Consider the following 20,038-nt stretch of genomic DNA (forward strand, 5'->3'; position numbering starts at 1 on the left):
AGATTTATTATTGTGCAAGGATGATCCACACAGTTGGAGTTGATTAACATTGAAGGGATATTAGGTTAGTAAAATCTCTATAGTATAAGAGTAATGTAATGCTGAAGTGATATTTTACTTTATAATCTTATCGCATTCATATTATGTATGTGTGGATATTAATTTACTAGCTAGCATGATTGCGTTATTTTACTATTTGATAATTATGCATGAATTATTGAGTGTATTCTTGACACACAATTTATGATGATGACCACTGCACCACTTGTAGGTATCACTATGTACTTAAGTCTCATTTCGGTAGTGTCCGTTTACTCGCTCAATCTAAGGTCAGGGGGGCAGAGTGTATATATATTATCTATATTTATATTGGTTAATGCCTAAGGTCATAAGGTCAAGAGAGGACTATTAGGCATCATGTGCTCCGGTTTGAGCAAGTGCAACACTACCGAGTACGGAGACTAAATACTAGGTGATCTGAAATTATGATTAGGAGATAGGGGTCGTAGACCTAGCGGTACTCGATGATGTAGGGTCAGTGAGCCTATGAGCAATGTTCTCTTATTTTTGTTAGATTGTCTATCCCTCCTTGATGTTTGAGATGATGTGTAAACATATGCTTATTATGTCGTGGATAACTCTTTGAGCATGCAATGTTAATTTATGGTTATGGCTTTGTGTGAACTCGATATAAAAGATTTAATAGTTTAAATGATGCATATCATGTATTCTTTTATTAATACGTGTGAGGTGTAAATATAGGCATGTTGCATAAAAACATTATTATGATCATATTAGCATATATATGTATCATATGACATCTGATATCCCCTTTTATACTACTTTTAGACTGTAGATGTGTATACTTGCTAGGCTTTATGTTCACCACCTTTTGGTGAAAATATTTTTAGATCAATAGATGATCCCCAAGTCTGTGGAGGAGCTAGCGAAGATCTGTTTATATTTTCTTCATTTCTTTTATTATTATAAGATAAGTTGTATAGACTGCAACCTCTATATGAGCATTTGTTTGGATGAAGTATATGAATATGTATTTTCAGACTTGTTGCAACCTGTGGTATTTTGGACTTATTTTAATTTATTTTATTTATGAAAATATTGAGTTTTATCTTATATATTATGTATAAATATTGACTAACAGCTCACGTGGAAACCACATAGATTCTACCCACGTGTGAGACATGTATTTGAAGGTGGGTGTTTCACCCTCCTTCCCAAGCGGCAATGAAATAGGCACCAACTTCTTTCTAAAGGTCACCAAATTCAAAAGGGAGGTAAGAGAACTCTATAGGCCTAGTGCTATATCTATTACTTTCCCTTCACACTAAGATTTGGCTCAAACTATCTAATTTCATATGCACACATATTCCTTCCCTTATAGACTTCTCAATCTTGACCAACCAATTATAGTAAAGTTAATATATATCTTTCCCTATGACTAAGAAGGTCATGAGATCGACTTCAACCCCAAACAACATTTATTATTTAATGGTTCGGTAGTGTGGTTGGCTTGGAGAAGTAACTCAACAATGTGACGGCTTAGAGTAGGGCTCAACATAGTATAGTAGAGTTGGTCGATATCATTCCCTATGACCAAGGAGGTTATAAGATCGACTTCAACCCCAAATGACTACTGTGGAGAAAATTGTTTGGTGATTTGGTGGCATGGCTCAATAACTCGACTCGGTTGATGACTCAACAGTGCGGTTGGCTTGAAGTAAAACTGTACAGTTTAGAGCAATTATTCGGCGACACATATAGCTTGACGCATAAACTAGACAGCTTCTATATTAGCTAAATATTGGTGGAGAAAATTGTTTGGTGGAGGTTATAAGATCGACTTCAACCCCAAATGACTACTGTGGAGAAAATTGTTTGGTGATTTGGTGGCATGGCTCAATAACTCGACTCGGTTGATAACTCAACAGTGCGGTTGGCTTGAAGTAAGACTCTACAGTTTGGAGCAATTATTCGGCGACGCATATGGCTTGACGCATAAACTAGACAGCTTCTATATTAGCTAAATATTGGTAGAGAAAATTGTTTGGTGGAGGTTATAAGATCGACTTAAACCCCAAACGACTATTGTGGAGAAAATTGTTTGGTGGTTTGGTGGCTTGACTCAACGACTCAACTTGGTTAATGACTCGACAGTGCGGTTGGCTTGGAGTAAGACTCTATAGTTTGGAGCAATTATTCGACGACGTATATGGCTTAACGCATAAACTAGACAGGTTCTATATTAGCTAGATATTGGTGGAGAAAATTATTTGGTGGAGGTTAAAAGATCGACATCAACCCCAAATGACTATTGTGGAGAAAATTGTTTGGTGGTTTGGTAGCTTGACTCAACGACTCGACTCGATTGATGTCTCGACAGTGCGGTTGGCTTAGAGTAAGACTCTACAGTTTTGAGCAATTATTCGGCGACGCATATGGCTTGACGCATAAACTAGACAGTTTCTATATTAGCTAAATATTGGTGGAGCTTAAGTGTATTTGTGTCTAGGGAGGGTTGATTTTTTGTCCAGCCCATATCTATTCTTCGGGCTCATGAATGATAAAAAAAAAACTTTTCAAGCTTGCTCAAATGTTCTAACCCAATTCTAAGTTGCGGGCCTCGCAAGTAGCAGTTACATGTAAATTACCTAGCTTCGTGAGCAGGACAACATATGATCCAACACAGCAAAGGCAGCTATGATCAAGATGTTGGCAAATTTGCCAGTCCCTACAGAGCCGTGAAACTTACTGGAGCTGCAGCATATTCGGCAAGTCTGCATCCTTTGCGAGATTAAATTTTTTACAATGAGAACATGAGGAGAATCAGATGATGTATAATTCTCCAACCCCCCATCAAGTGTACATTGTACATCATTTCCTTCAGCTCATATAATGGAGTACAAGAGTTTCTGAGAACTTACCCAAAGTTTTAGCTTGCATAAAACTTTATCACCTGCTTTAAATGTATTCACAGTTGAGCCAACCTCAACTCCAGTGATATCCGTTACTATTCAACAGAAGCTGGAAGGAAACTTAATTTCCCACACTTCGGTCCAGGATTATTTGCGACAAGGAAAGAAATGAACCAGCTCTATACTGGTTGCATGATGTCACTGGAGGTCTCAATAAGCATATTCATTAATGGCAAGCATGTGAGGACTATTCAAATCCACACAATATATTTATGTACTAAGCAAAGACTTTTAGTCCATTCAGCTATTCGAATTGAGCATGAAATCTGAAGAGTTAAACATCATAATTATCAATATGTTCTAAAGAAAGAGAGGACTCATCCTCAAGCTGCTCACATCTCAACGATAATCTTACCGGTTGCATGGCCTTCAATACTCTTAGCCCAAGCTTCTTCTGCTCTTCTCAGTGGATGCTTCGAGTCGATCACCGTCTTCAGCTTCCCTTCCTTCACCAACTCAATCAGAAGTTGCAGGTTTTCCTTCCTGCGTTCCATTATCAGTGGTATCCACTGCTTTTTCGAAAAGGTCACCTTCTTGAAGACGAAACTAAGTACCGACCAAAAATGGGGTGTTACGTCTATGACCTTTCCATTGTCACTTAAATTCGGCTCAAACGTCGACCAACCGATTCCGGCGGTGCAGTGTATAACTGAATCATATTTCTTACCAGATGGGCTTGTCAAGCTTGCACCCTCTGGTGTCCTGTAATCAAGCACCTCATCTGCTCCTAAACTCTTCACTAGTTCTACATTCCGAGCGCCGCAAGTAGCAGTGACATGAAGGTTCCCTAGCTTTGCAAGCTGAACGGCGAACAGTCCAACACCACCGGATGCAGCGGTGATCAAGACGTTTCCCGGCTTACCAGTACCGTCGAACTTGGCCCCTGTGTATTTCATTGCCTCGAGGGCAGCCAAAGCAGCAACAGGTAGGCCAGCACCTTCAGCTGGAGAGACTTCAGGAGGTCTCTTGACTGTTTGATCAACCGGTGCCACAGCATATTCGGCAAATCCCCCTCCATTCTGCCATTACAAGAATTAAGTATGAAGATACAAACTATAAATATACACAACTATGGCCTGAGAGAACTTCATGCAAATCACTAGCGAGTTGTCTATCGGCTGGATATGTCTAAGATGCATAAAATAGCTTAGTTTTGAAATAAATAACATGACAGAATTTGTAATTAAATAGTTGGCCTCAATTAAGTCCCATTATTTGTACTGCAGCAAGTAGTGATGTACATAAATAATTTATAATTGTGATTTTTGGCATTGTGTTGTGATGTATTCAATGATAAGAAAACACAAAGCACTTACCCAGAGGCTCAGCATGGAAACAACCTTGTCACCTTCCTTGAAACTGTTCACGCCTGAACCAACATCAACAATCTCTCCTGAAACATCGATTACTGTTCCAAAGAACATTCATAAGCAACTTTGGTGATTGTCTCCAAAGGGATACCAAAAATCCAATTGCAACATGCCATGATTGCCAGAAAACCGAGGCCTTTGAAACTAGTAAGAAGAACACCGCAAAGAGGGGGGAAAAGAGGACACGAGTCAACAGCTACACTAGAGAACAGATCAGCAGGTACCCAACTGAAGCCAATGAAACCGTGTCCAAATCTAAGCCAAGCCTACAACTATAGTTCGACACCAGAATTTAGAATACTAGAGGCATGTAACTTTGATGTAACTATGTATAAAAGGTTGATAACTGGCATTCCACAGTCCTTTTCAAGAAATTACAAGTTGGATTCTGTTTTTGTCTGATGCTGTAACTAAGAAAGGAAATTGTTGCACTTTAATTTAAAAGCAGACGAACAAAAATCTCAACAAGTACACATGTCTTATCTTTAGTGAGATATAACAGTTATGGAATTAAATGAAACTTCATGACTAAAGGAATAGATAAAAGCATGAATAGAATTAAATATTAGTTTCAGCATGATACCTTGGAGCAAATTGCAAGGTAAAGCACATCATAGAATTAGTAGATAACTGCAGAACGTTTTAGATAATCACACAAACAGTTTCCCCATTTCAGTACCTGGTATGAATGGAAATCTAGGAGGCAGAAGAGGTCGTATTAATCCGTCCTGGATTTTCCAGTCAAGTGGATTAATGCTTGCAGCTTCCAATTTTAACAAGACTTCATCTTTCTTTGGTGAAGGAACTGGAATCTCAACATGCTGCATTTAGCATACTTAAAATCATGTAAACTATAAACAATTCCACTTCTAGAACATATGAGCTTGCAACTGGTAGAAAAATACTCGCTTCCTTTTTAAGTAAGCAGCTAAATCTCAAAATCTCTGTATAAAGTCAGCAGTTAAAGCAACAGAGATTACTATACAGATTTCTAACACAAGATTACTTCACTTTGAAAAGCATATTCATAGCTCCTGATCTGTTGCATAGGAAAGAAAAATATAACATCTGAAACTAGAGACTTAAACTAAACATGCATCATCTTAAGGAACGAAAACTAGAAATACAGGACACAGTTCATAAGGACAAAGTAGATTAAAGGATCAAAGTTGCAGAATGTAAGGTCATACACGTAGAGCCTATGGGACGATTAGAAACTAGACAAGCTTGAAGAAAGTTGCAGCAATGAATCATAAGCTTACTAGCTTTTAGCGAACTCACCGTCTACTCTAAAAGGGTAGGGTAAATGATCTCGGTGGCTTTGATCTTTTTATAATTTATCTATGAGTTTCTAGAGGTTATGTATTTTTGGTAGATAGGTTTGCTAGAAATATATTCATGATCTTCTTTCCAATGGCATGCTCTGGCCCATTCCATGGGAGCGACTTTGGATCCAGAATAAACACTTTCCAACAGAATAAACAGATTTATATGTATTTGAATAAATAAGCCACTAGCATCTACATCCAATTTTTAACCTTCTCCCAACCTTATCAAAATAATCACTTACTTAGTTATCATGATCAGTAACTGTGCAATAATCAATTTAGCAAGCATAAGTCATATTCATAGCTCTCATAAATAGAGATTCCTCAGAATCTTATATTTTCATCAGTACTCCATAAACTTGTTGGAAGGTAACATGTTACCATCTCATTAAAGTTGAAACTTTTTTAGACACTCCATAAATGGTTTTTTTAAATATTTAAAAATTTGCATATGACACTCTGCCTTTCAATGAAATTGCAGTTTATACTATACATTTTTACTATTACAAATCAAACTCTATAATTTAGTAAATATATGCAAAAAAAATACATGCCGTTAGATTTGTTAATTAAAGTTAATCAAAATTCTAAGTTAATTTAATTATACTAAGAAGATCATAAAAATACACTCGGTCAAGTTATACTTACTTATATTAAGGGCTTTTGATTCATTGAGAAATAAAATATCTCTAATTAACATAATATCTTCACGGTGTTAGTTTAAATTAAACTCACGGTGTTTTCTATACATATTTACTAAATTATAGAAATTAGACTTACAAATAATAAAAATATAAGGTGTAAACTATAATTTCGTTAAAATATAGGGTGTTATATGTAAATTTCCCTAAAATTGATAATTTTTTAATAGAGGATCGGATCTTAAATAGATGTTGACCAAATTTTAAACGAATTATAATCTTTTATTTAGATATAATTAACACAAAAATATTTAGAGTTTCACAAAAAATAAATTTTTTTGTATGTCAAATATATATATATATATAATTAGAGAAATTAATTTCTACAAATAATACATAATGCATCATTAGTAATAATATCAATATTCACTATTTAAATAAGCAAACTAAAAATTATAAATCATTCAAAAAAAATATGCGGGTAAATAAATATCCGATATCCGTATCCGAATCCAAAAATTATATCCGAATCTATAATTGGATAGAAATTTTTTATCCGAGTCGAATAGTGAGTCGGGTTAAAGTTAATTCGACCTGTAATGGGATAACGGTAAGTATCCTCCCTTAATATTAGACATGATCAAATGGCCTAGCCCGCCCGTGCCCGGCTCGACCCGGCCCGGTTTGGACCGGGCTAAGCCCGGCCCGGACCCGGTTTAAGCCTAGCTCGGCCCGAGCTCGAACTACCCATGGGCGGCACGGGCCAGCTCTTTGCCCGCCGCCCGACCCAGCCCGAAAGCCCGCCCGTTTGGCCCGCAACTAAGCCCGCCCGTCTGCTACAATACTTTGCCCTTCTGCTACAGTGCTTTGCCATTGCTACAGTAAAAATATTTTGGTATTATACCATTTTGCATTATTTTAAGCACACATTTAAAAAATTTTAATTTATTTTAATTTTTTTAAAATGGAGGAATATAAATATATATTTTTTAAAATAAGCTAATAGTTAAAAAATTCTAAAAATAGCTAAAATATGGGTTGGGCCAAGTGATTGGTGGGTCAGGCCGGCCCGGCCCGACCGGTTAGCCCGATCTCTCACGGGCCAACGGGCGGTAACGGGCTAGACTATTCTAGCCCGGCCGAATCCGGCCCGGCCCGAGTGATTGGTGGGTCGGGCCATGGACAAATACTTAATATAAACTTTTTACTTGGGTCGAAATATCAAGAGGCTGTCTGAACAACTCAACTTCCTCACAAAAGCCATTTCGATATAAACAAAGTAGAGTCCGCTGAAGCAAATTGGGAGGAAAAGTTGACCTTGAGGGCGGCAGCGCCGCCACCGTAGCCGTCGTACCGAACCGCTTGCATGGTCCTTCCGGCCATGGAGTAGAGGAATAGAGAGGAAGGGGAAGGGGAAGGGGCTATTCGGGAGAGGCACCGTAAGAATCTCGAAGAAGGCTTCGGATACTTGTACGAAGAGCACTGGTAGTAGTAAATATATATAAAGCGCTGCCATTTGTGTCGAGTAAAGTAAATTACACAAATGAGCTTTCATGCGTATCGTCTGGGGAATGCCAAAGAGGGGCATTCTGGGATGACGGAGTTCAAACTTTGATTTTCTTAACGCATCTCCATCACGTGAAAAGCTCGAGCCAAGAGCCCGACGCACTCTCTATTTATTAAAATAATAATATAATATATATATATATATATATGTCATTTTAGTATTATTAATTTTTAATAAAAAAATATAGTTAAAAAACTCTCATGGAAATCTTTAGAATATAGTTAATATCTAATATTTTAAATTATTAATTTTTTAATTAAACGCATTGAAATTACATTACACAAAATGAACATCGAAATAAACATTACACGTCATACTAAAATATTAAAATTATATTACACAAAATAAGCATAAATTAATATTAAATAATAAAAATAATAAATATTTAATAGTCTGATAAGTAGAAATATAATTTTTAATATAATTTTTAATATAATTTTTAATATAATTTTTATTTCATGTCATATGTATTTCATGTATAATATATTTCATGTATGATATATTTCATGTTTGATGTATTTCATATCTAATGTATTTTATATCTGATGTATTTTAATATTTAGTATTTACGTTAGAAAATAATTTTGAGTCATTATATTTTAGGACACATCGATTTTAAATAATAATAAAAATATTTATTTTATAAATAATAAAAATTTTAAAATTTAAATTAACTCAAAAATAATTAATATTAGACTTGTTTTAAATGTCTCGATGAGATCTTTTCCAACAGTACTATTTTTGTTAAAAAACGATTAGTAAAACTAAGTATATTTTTAGTTTAACTAACTAAATTTAATAAAGAATACAGATGAAATTAAAATATGGAGCTTATAATAGAGCTCAGAGATGCTCTTAATGAATAAAATTGGTGACGGGGATTAGTTATTTGTGAAACAGTAACCAATTAAAGTTTTTGTTTGTGTTTATCTTTAGCTGTGAAATGATATCTGTACTTAAATTTGTATAACTTGGGTTATCTTATCTCAAATCTTTATTCTTATTTTTGCGAGCTAGAGAATATTATTTTTCACAATCATAAATTGCATGATAACAAATCTTGATATCAGATAATAGTGTTCCTTTGATTCAGATTGCAATATGACATGTCATAATTAATCATGCAACTAATAGCTTCGATGGTTTGATAGTTGAGATGAGACGCAAATTTCCAACTTTGTGGCACGTCGTTGATGTAGTTAAATCTAAGGGTGTAAACGAGCCGAGCTTGATCGAGCCCGGCTATAATCAAGTTTAGATTGAAATTAATTTTGAGCCTATCTTTGTCAAGCTTGAATTGAAATAATTTCAATCCTAGCCAATTTCGAACTCGAGCCAATTTTGAGCTTAATCGAGCTATTCAATTAGTAATTTCAAGCCTTATCAATTTCAAATCATTTTCGAGCCTAAGCAAGCTTGAATTAATTTAGGCTTGAATCAAGCTTGAAATAAAACCTAATTCAACTAGAAAGATATAAATATTATCAAAATATAAATTACAAGCAATAAAGATAAATGGGTTAAAAAACTACAGCCAACCAAAATATAAATTACAAGTAACAAAGATAATTATGTTAAAAAACTACAAGCAACCAAAATATAAATTACAAATAATAAAGATAATTGTGTCAGAAAATAATGGCTGAAATTCTGAATGAGTAAAAGGGTTTTAATCTGATGGTTCATATTAGTTTGATATTACTCATATATATATTCAAGCCTTATCGAGCCGACTTAATCGAGCCGACTCAGGATCAAGCTTGGCTCGAATTTAATTTCGAGCCTAGCTTTAATGATCAAGCTCGGCTTAGCCTATTTTTGAGCCGAACTCGAGCCGAGCTCGAGCCTGCTCGATTATTTTGACGGCCCTAGTTAAATCTTCTACCATAGTAGATGGACTTTATTTACGTGGAGTTAGATGTAAAATATTAGGTAGGAAGAAAGTGTCATATTTGATCATTATTTATTAAAAAATTTAAACCCTTACTAATTGAAAATTCTAAACCTTTTGTTGATAATTCTAAACCAAGGTTTCGAAACTCGGTATCGAGATTGGGATCGGCCGTTTGGAAAAACAATACGTATCGGCCGTATCAGCCGTATTGACCGCCTATATAGGATAGGACTATTTTAATTAAATAAAATTCTAAATATTATTTAAAAATATTAAGAAATTTCTAAAAATTTAGAAAAAATTATAAGAAATAAGAAATAATAATTACTCATATATAAAGCCTAAAAATTAAAAATCTCTCTTCCTCTCTCTGTTCTTTCCTATCCCTATAACTGTTAGTCTGAAGTATCTATTCTCTCCCACACTTTCTCTTTTTTTTTCTATCTTTCCCTCTCTCTCTCTCCCTCACCCTTTCTTTTTTTATCTTTCCCTCTCTCTCCCTCACTCTCTCTTCCTTTTTACCTCTCTCTCTCTCTCTCTCTCTCTCTCCCACTCTCTCTTTCTCTTTCCCTCTCTCCCTCTCTCTCTCTAGCAGCACACCTGCGTTGGTTTCGGCCTAGACCGATCCCGATCCATTTTGGCCAATCCCACTCGGGATCGATTGAAACTGGAAACTATGTTTTAAACCTTTCCTAGATGAAGAACACTACACACTACTAATAAGACTTTTTACAAACTGAAAGACAGAACTGGCTTCTTTAGTATATGGTCTTACTAAAAGTCAATAAGAGAACAGTTCTAAGTGGCATGACTTTGAACTCTTCCTTTCCAGACTTTGATTGCTCATCCAGTCCAGCGGATCATTTGTTTACGTGGTAATGGGATGTGCTAGAACTCTTTTGCCTCTCCTCCTCAACGCATGCATAAAAAATATAAATTTAATGTGGAAAAACTCTTATAAATCAAGGGCGAAAAAACTATGATGTAAAACCAAGCATTATAAATATAGCAGCTACAAAAATACTTAATTTTATGACTATGACTTTATGTGAACTTGATATAGAGAATATTTAATAGTTTAAATGATGCATGTGATATATAAATATGAGCATGTTGCATGAAAATATTACTATGATCATATTAGCATATATATGTATCATATGACATCCTCTTTTATACTATTTTTAGTATATAGATATGTATACTTGTTGGGCTTTATGTTTACCATCTTTTGGTGAAAATATTTTTAGATTAGTAAATGACCCCTGAGTCTGTAGAGGAGCTGGCGAAAATCTATTTATATTTTCTTTATTTATTTTTATTATTGTAAGATAAGTTAATTAGATGGACTATAGCCCCTGCGTAGGCATTTATTTTAATGAGGTGTATAAATATATATTATGATATTTTGGACTCCTTTTAGCTTATTTTATTTTATAAATATATTAAGTTTTATCTTATATATTATATACAAATATCGACCACTACTCTACTAGTCTTCAACGTAAAGTTTGATTTCCTTTTAACGCACGCATGAAGAGTTTTGACCAACCACTACTAGTCTTCAATAATCAACAAAAGTTTTGTTCCTCTTATGAAATAAAAGGTGACGATAGTACTGTGAGATGGCACTTAAACTCACAGTATGCATGAGTCTTGGGAAATAGATAACTTGGGTATCTTATCTCAATCTTTATTCTTATTTTGCGAGCTAGCTATAGAATATTATTTTTTATATTCTTGGTATCAGATAATAGTCTTCCTTTGATTCACGCAACTAATAACCTCAACAGTTTGGTTAAATGTAGTTAAATCTTCTACCATAGTTGATGGACTTTATTTACGTGGAGTTAGATAGGAAAAAACAATGGTGGTGAGAAAGGGTCATATTTGAGCATCATTTATATCATTAATTTAAAACAATATCATGGTGAACATCCAACAAAACAACACAGATAATTCATTTAGTATTGTTAACAAATACAATTCAAACACTAGATAATGATTCAACATTCAAAATATATACAATATCACTGATTCAACACAACTCAAATACCAAATCAAGGATTCAATGTTACAAATACAACAAATTCCAAACATCAAATCGGTATTTAAATATCACTTATTGTTCATAGGTTGATATTTTGATAAGATCTAAACAAAAATAAGTTTGACAGGCAAAAGATTTACAACGAAAGTAGATTCTAGACTCTTCACAAGTCGCACTTAGGAATATATAGACGCTCAAATGAAAAAAAGAAAAGAAAAGTATAGGTATCATAAGATACAAGAGTAGAATATACTGAAAGTTCAACAAGAACATGATCAATTCCCTATTAGCTAAAGGGGCACAAATTAATCTCCAAATCTTCATAAAAAAGGAACACCAAGAGGCTTCATGCATCACGGGCCCAAAGAACTAGATAGGAGATGAGGAGAGGAGACGCCTAAAGCAAGCAAATGAAGGGATAGAACTAAATTGAAAATAAGATGCTAGTTTGCGGCGAGCATTCAAATAGTCTCATGAGTTTTCTCCCCTACTAAGTCACGCTTATAAATATCATTTTGACTTTTTGTGAGAGATGTAAATAAGTCGAGCTTGGGCAATTGAGCTAGGCTTAGTTCAGCTAGATGAAATTGTTGGAATTGGCTCAAATTCAATTCCAACAAAATTCAGCATGTATCAACATTTCTGTACCGCACGTTCGAACAGGCCCTGGGGGCATTCAAACGTGGGCTCTAGACAGAGAACAGTCTGTGATGCAGGCGTTTGAACGACCTAGCCGTGTTCGAACGCGAGCCAACCCGAGAGTAGTTGTTTTTGTAGGCGTTCGAACGGGGAGTCTGCATTTGCACTGAGCGTGTTCGAACACGCCCCGCAGGCGTTCGAACGCCCCTTTGGTTCTACTGCTTTGATATTGGACGCGTTCGAACGCGCCCCCAAGGTCGTTCGAACGCAACGCGAAAAAACTCAATCTAAATCGGCCCTATAAATAGAAATGTTGGGTTTTAGGATTTGATGTGGGCATTTTGCAAGAGAGAAAAACTTGTAGAGGAGAGCCACTATTGTTTAGAGAGAGATTAGAGTTGTAAACTCTTTGTATTTGAATATTTGCATAGTGGATTGAAGATTGCTCCGCCCGTGGACATAGGCACATCGTCGAACCGCGTAAATCGTGTCTCTCCCTCTTTTCTCTTTATGGTTTGCATTGATTTGGTATTCATATTTGTGATTACCTTGGGTATTTAAAGTTCTCTACAACTAGCATCTTGTATTTGGAGTTCTCATATTGATATTGATATTAGCTTTGCTAATATTTGGTTTGCCCCAAATTATTGCTATTCTATTTGGATTTGTTTGAGGGTGAAGGGTTTTGCTTCCGCTTCCCTCACCCATTTGGGTATTTGCACAACAGAAATATCAAGCCAACTCAGATCTAAAAACCTTAACTCCATTAGGTTAAGCTAATAAAGCCAATTTAATGCATTTAAAGGGAAGGATAGCTATAAGGGCATATATACTCTATCAATTTTTTGATATAGGATTGAAAAGTTAAAGATTCTCCATGAAAAAATAGCAAATAAATAGAGTATGCATGTTAGGATTTGGAACCTAAGTAGGCTTTTATATATATATATATATATATATATATAATTATATCACACACTATATATTATGCCTATATGAGCAAAGCTCCAGCGAGACGACAAGCTTTTTTTAAAGCCCTATTTGGCTTTTTTTAAAGCCCTACTTGGCTTATTTTCGACAAATCCTTTGCTTCCAAGTGGCAATTATTTTCAGTGGCAATTATATAATAAACCCTCCTTTATTTTGCCACTAGTTTGTGGTTTATTCAAGATTAAATCTAAGGATGTCTTATGAGTAACTGAAGTTAGATAGATACAATATGCATGTTCAAATTGTAATTACTCATATTTCCCTAAAGAGTGATACGAACCGGCTTGACCCGATTCGAAATAGATTTTGGACAAAATTAAGCACATAGCTTACAAGGACGATTCCAGATGATTTAATAGTTATATCCTTCTAAAATCTAGATATGTTGTCGCTCTAGAAGAGAGCTTTCTAATGAATCTAAGATATCTGGGTTAGAATGGTTAGATCTAGAATTCCCAACTAAATAGCGGACGAAGGTCTGGATAAATTGTACACAATCCAAGAGGAAGAGAAGACGAGGAAGAGGAGGTTGGCCCTTAGGGACAAGAGTGGTGCAGCAGATAAGAGAGATTAGGAGCTGAAGGAGATCTTGCCAACAGAAGAGATGATGCTAGTTGGTGAAAAAGGAGTGAGAAGTGAAGGAATCTGAGTTTAACCAAATTAATATTTTTGTCCTTATCTTTTTACTGTTGATCGCCTTTATATTTCTAGGAGTAGATAATAGTGTAGAAACATTCCGATCTTTCAAACCCTAGCCACCCTACTTTACGATCGTCCACCACCATCCTTGGCTGTCCGCCACCCTTCGATGCCCGCGCCATCAGAGTGAGACGAACTTGTGTGCGACTCGCTAGCGACATGAGCCGGACCCGTGGGCCAATGTCCACGTTACCAACCTTGACCGTGAGGTCACTTGGCCTGTGATGACAAGCCACATTCTAGGATCCAAGCTCGGACCGTCAAGCTTGATTTTCCAAAATTCTCTAGAGGAGACCCGCTATATTAGACCTATCTAGCGGAGCAGTTTTTCATATACCATGGCACGCCCAACCACCAAAAGGTCAAACTAGCCTCATTCCACTTAGAGGGCGTGACGATTAGGTGGTACCGGTCGACTAAGCAGACTTGACCATTTGAGTCGTGACAGAACTTTGTGGATGCGATTTGCGCTTGGTTCAGTCTGACCCAGTACGAGGACTTTCAGACTATGTTGACTAAGCTAACTCAGTCAACAACAGTTCAAGCTTACTGGGAGGAGTTTGAGCGGATTTGCAACCAGGTCACTAATTGGTCTGATTCGGCCCTGAAGAGTACCTTCATTAGTAGGCTTAGGCCTGACATTCAAGCTAAGGTCAAGGCTTTGAGGCCCACTACTTCTGACGAGACATTCTACTTAGTTATTCTGATGGAGTCCACGTTGGATCACCTGAACCAAATCCGCAAAAAGGAGAGAAGAAAGACAGCCCAAGCTTATAGCCCACTAGAGAAGGCATCTGCCCTGACTCAACCTGCACTGACGACTCCGCCTAATCGACAAATGATCTCGTGTCGCTTTGTACCTAATGACTTAGAAGAGTGCCGAAAAATGCAAGCGTTAGCCAGCCACGTCATGTTCCTAAGCGGACTCGAGGAAGATGAACTCGAATTCACTAATTAGCACGACAAGTTGTATGGGTACAAGAATAGTCACCTTGAGGACAAGATGTGGGAAGCATGGTAGATTGTTACAATCCGACCACATCGAGTAGAGTCAAGTTAGTTAGTTTGCTTTATCTTATTATTTGAATTTTAAATAAATCAGATAAATTGCATGTGGATCCGATCCACTAGATATTTTTACTCATATAAATAGGAGTGGATATGTATTGATAATGATCATTGAAGGAATTTGAGTTTAGCCAAGTTAATATTTTTTGTCTTTATTTTTTACCGTAGTCGTTAGATCGCATTTACCTTTTTAGGAGTAGACTATAGCTTTAGAAGCATCCCAATCTTCCAAATCCTAGCCACTTCCTCCACCCTTGGCCGTCTGCCACCCTCCAACAACTGCCACAATATCGGTTAATTACCGTTCTACCCTATTTGACCTTGTTATACTATTTCTATTAATATCTTTTCATCTAGATGTTGGATTCTAGTGAAACTAGATCCATTATAACTCTACTTCTAAGGCTACCTCCATGTAAATTTTTACAACTTTTTTAAATCCAGATTGTTCCAGATCTAGTTCATAACATGTCGCAACCCAACCCATAATAGAATTGGGTTGGGAGCCCAACTCACCACAACTTGGGTTGGGCTGCCTACAGCCCAACCAAGTCTATGATGGACTGGTTGCACCTAGCCCAACCCAACCACACATCACCACCCCTTCCTTCCTCTCCCAAAGTAAGCCGAGAAGGAGAGTAGTGGCTGCTGGTGAACACCAACGTCAGCAGCTAACACAAACGGCCAAGGGAAGAAGACATCATCGGTGATAGCCAAAAAATAGCTAAAAAGATGATGAGGGGAGGCTACCACATGTAGCCTTCATGGGGGTAGGGGGGTTGTGATGGTGGAACGGCTCACTAAGGGCATCATTGGCAAAAGGGTAGTGAGTGAAATAATTTGGGACCAATGAGGGGAAGCATGAAGTAGTTGGCGGACCGAATTGCCAACGAAACTAAGGGAAGAAAAAGTATAAGAAAACATTAAATACTTAATTTAATACCTGATGGAAGGTAACATTTCGATGCATCATTTCACGAGGTTGACGTCCTTTGGTGGCTTTTTAGCATGGCAAGAGAGAGAAGGTTATGGCAGTGGTAACGAGAAAGAAAAAAGAGGAAAAAAGAAGAAGAGAGGGATGAGAATGATGTAGGGGAGTGGGGCACATGCCCCTCACGTGCGCAAGATTTTTATTTTATAAACTTGGTATGGATTGTTACACCAAGACTTGCGAAGGATGCCATGGCTCGACCAAATGTAGCCAATGCCGCCCATTGTTTGGTGCTCGACCAATTAGTTCAGCGCTAGGGACTAGACTTACCCGCAATCCAATGTGGAGTTAGGTTCGGACCAAGTCACACTTGCAGGTTGGCTTGTTGAGGCTTTGGCATGTTGGGGGTCAAAGGAATCAACCGACCAAATCAAGAAATAGCTTAGTAGGCAATGATGACCATATGATCGGAACATCAAGGTATCAAATCCTCAAAATCTTTCAAATCTTCAATGTCCTCAATCGATGGCTCGGGTGGTGGTTGGTGATGATCGACGATCGCTTCAAGATTCCTAGCTATCGGTGTGGGCAGCAAGGCTCCTTTGATGGTGATGTATGTGTCAATGGTCCTTTATCATGTGGTGGAGGTGCCCTCGGTGCGGGCTCAGCCCCCGTTATCGTGGCTTGATCTGGTTTGGTGGCTGCACTTGCTTTTGCTAGCGTGCTACCTTAGTGGTTCATCCCGAGGGTGGTACGGTCTCGCATGTGTCCAGGAAGGCAATGATTCATGTCTGCAAGGGTTACTTTTGCCATCATTTGCAATTGACTAGGCACTCCATGGGATGTCACGGACATGGAGGAGATGGCATTTTTTATGGTGCCGTGTGGTCCATCTCTATGTTTGTTTTGCTGCCCTCATTCTAGTTGTAGTTATGACGGTCTGAAAAACATTGGCTCTGATACCAAATTGATATGAACCAGCTTCACCAAATTCAAAATAGGTTTTGGATAGAATTAAGCATGTAATTGGCAAGGATGATTTTGAATAATCGGACCATTGGATTCTCCTGAAATCAGGATATGTTATCATTCTAAAAAAGATATTTCCAACAAATCTAAGATCTTTAGGTCCGAATGGTTAGATATTGAGTTATCAACTAAATAGTGGACAAAGGTCTGGATAAATTATGTACAATCCGAGAGGAAGAGAAGATGAGAAAGAGAAAGGTGTCCTTTAGGGACAAGGGTGGTGCAGCAGGTGAGTGAGATTAGGAGCTGGACAAGATCTTGCTAATGAAAGAGGTGGCATTGGTTGGTGGAGGAGGGAGAAGTTGTAGCCGTCAACTAAGATGAGAACGGAGATAAGGGAAACCAAGTTTAATCCAAATACTTCATAGCTGACTTAGAGATAAATAGAGTCCGAATCGAAAGATACTTTGAATAGAAAAGTTGTAGATCATGACATTATCAATCTATCCAAGTGGTTTTATAATATTCAAATATTGGATAAATATCTTCTGAATATTTTCTTGAAATTGCATAAAAATTAACTAAACTGAACTTAGCTAATTAAATAAACTCAACCTACTTAGACTCTAACAAAACCACCTACATAAGTAAAATAAATAAGATATCTAAACTCAATCCATCAAGCTCAATGTCCTCTTAATGTGATCTAATATGACCTGGTTCGTATAAAAAAGAGAAGCAATGTATAACTCTTATAATTAATCATCACTCTCCTCTTCGCCACCAAAACATTCATATGAGCAGCTAGATTCAAAGCTCTTTGAGGCTAGACCATCCAAACAAAATCCATCCGGATAGCTATTACATGCCAGAGATCTCCTTCCCTTTCCTCTGGTAGTATTGATGTACCAGGAGGATCCCATCTCAAGTCTAATGGCGACTCCATTAGTTATGACCTTCCCCATGTCCATAGGTAGCTCAACTTGATCAGACAACTCAAGATTACTAGCCTCCTCGCATCCTCCATGTATTAAATGGTCTTCTCACTTGTCACAAGTAGGGAGATCTATTGGTACTATTCTAGTACTTTTTCCCTAACTCTAAACCAATAGTAAACAAACCCTTGGATCTATGCCTATGAGATTGTTCCTTGGTAAGCTCAAGAGGGGACTTTCCCCTTGCCTTTGTCGCTTGTGGCATGCATACCTTTATCATACTCCTTCCCGTCACCTACATGCCTCTACTGATGTGGGCATTCTCTTTGCTCATCACATGGCTCCTTAAAACCATCCTCGTGTACGTGACCAGCTCTACAGCAAGGTCTATCCTCCTCCCCATCCCCAATTGCGCAAACTTTCGGTGCCCCTAAGTCTTCTTAGATATGTTGCTTTCCTAGTGCCCTAAGTTCTTCCTACGGCCATTCCTGATATCTGCCTGCCTCTAACCCTTGTTCAAACTAGTCTATAATTCTTAAGCTCTTCCCGATCTATTCTGCCCCTACTTGACTGGCTACCTCTTGCTCTTCTAGACCATATACCATAGTCCATAGGTAAAACATGCTTCCTTCTCAACCCCCAAATTCCCCAATCCTTGGTGCACTATCTACTCTGCCCGGCCTTTTAGTGTGTCACCCATCTCCATCCCAATCTTCTTGGGACTTGTAGGTCAATTCACCATTCAGTGACCAACTCTACCATAGTGAAAGCAAGAAATAAGGATGCTTTAATAAATCACTTGTCACTCTGATCAAAGCTCCTTAGGCGCCAACCAAAGAACTATCCTCTATATCAGAAACTAAGAAACCATCAATGCTCGTCCTCGTCCAAAGCATAGGCATGTTGTTCTTTGGCATAACATATGGAATGCCTTTTCCAAGAAACTAGCCAAATAGGGATAACTTCCACCTAGCAAGGCACTTCTCTAGCACGGGAGGGTTGATGATGACACCGTCTTCAAGTTGCTCCATGATCCTCAACAAGATCTCATCTAGAATGTGACCTTGAGCTAGCTTGTTGCAACTGCTTTTGGTCACCCTGCTCCTTCTGACGGCCCCCTTTCTTTCTTACACTAGGGTCGCTCAATCTCACTAGACGAGACAGGCTGTGAGGGCAACTCCTTCCCGCTATCTTTTGCAGGCTTAGATGATGAGGCCCGCTTGGAATTTCGTGTGGTATCAAGGATTTGATGCAATATAAGGAATAATGAGGAATCATTGGAATCATGTAAAGTTGCTTAAACTAACAAATAAGAATATTTACAAATTACAGGGGTTATTATATTTAGAGCCCTCCCTATTTTCATGTAGACCCACTTTGTTTTTGGCACATTGACCTTTTAATTATGAAAACAAATTATCTATAGATTTCTCAGTTAATATATTAGTGTCTTGCAATTAATATTTTGCCCTCTAAAAACTATTGCACCCTTATTTTAGAGAAAAGAAAGAAAGAAAAGTTGAGAATAAAAGAGTTATTTAATTTTTTTTCATTAACATTATCAGATGGCTTGGCTCAACAATTTGGTTCAGCTTAGTTGTAGCTCAGTGGTAGTGATTTGAAATAATAGTTCAGTAATATATCTATAGATAATTGGCTTTTTGTTTATCCCATATCTAGCATTTGAGCTCTTGAATAATCAAATCTAGTCTATTGGCCGAAGACCCACTCTATGTTTATGTTTGTTTCTCACTTAGCACTAAAGGTGTAGTAGCACTTCGAAATACATGGGACAAAAAACTATTGTTAATATACCAAAGAGAGATTTCACACTGATGCATGGTTAAACTTGTCAAATAAATTTTAAAAAGAACTTGTCAAATAAAAGAAATAGAAAAATTCTCTTTGTACCATTATTTATCCAATATTATGTTTTCTGTTAAAGATAATGAAAAGTTATGACA

At 37.1% G+C, this 20,038-nt stretch overlaps 1 protein-coding gene across 1 annotated transcript; it reads right to left on the bottom strand.

Annotated features, from left to right (window-relative positions):
• Positions 1–3,140: 3,140 nt before the first annotated feature.
• LOC140797964 (chloroplast envelope quinone oxidoreductase homolog) lies at positions 3,141–7,800 on the bottom strand. The gene is made up of 4 exons (XM_073151679.1): positions 7,650–7,800; positions 5,043–5,184; positions 4,310–4,401; positions 3,141–4,012 (listed from the first exon to the last, which is right to left on the bottom strand). The coding sequence occupies exons 1-4, from the start codon at positions 7,713–7,715 to the stop codon at positions 3,326–3,328; spliced, it is 987 nt and encodes a 328-aa protein (XP_073007780.1). The 5' UTR covers positions 7,716–7,800; the 3' UTR covers positions 3,141–3,325.
• Positions 7,801–20,038: the final 12,238 nt, after the last annotated feature.

This window comes from Typha latifolia, chromosome 11 (genome assembly GCF_019914945.1).
Source record: "Typha latifolia isolate L0001 chromosome 11, TyphaL0001v2, whole genome shotgun sequence".
NCBI classification, from domain to species: Eukaryota; Viridiplantae; Streptophyta; class Magnoliopsida; order Poales; family Typhaceae; genus Typha; species Typha latifolia.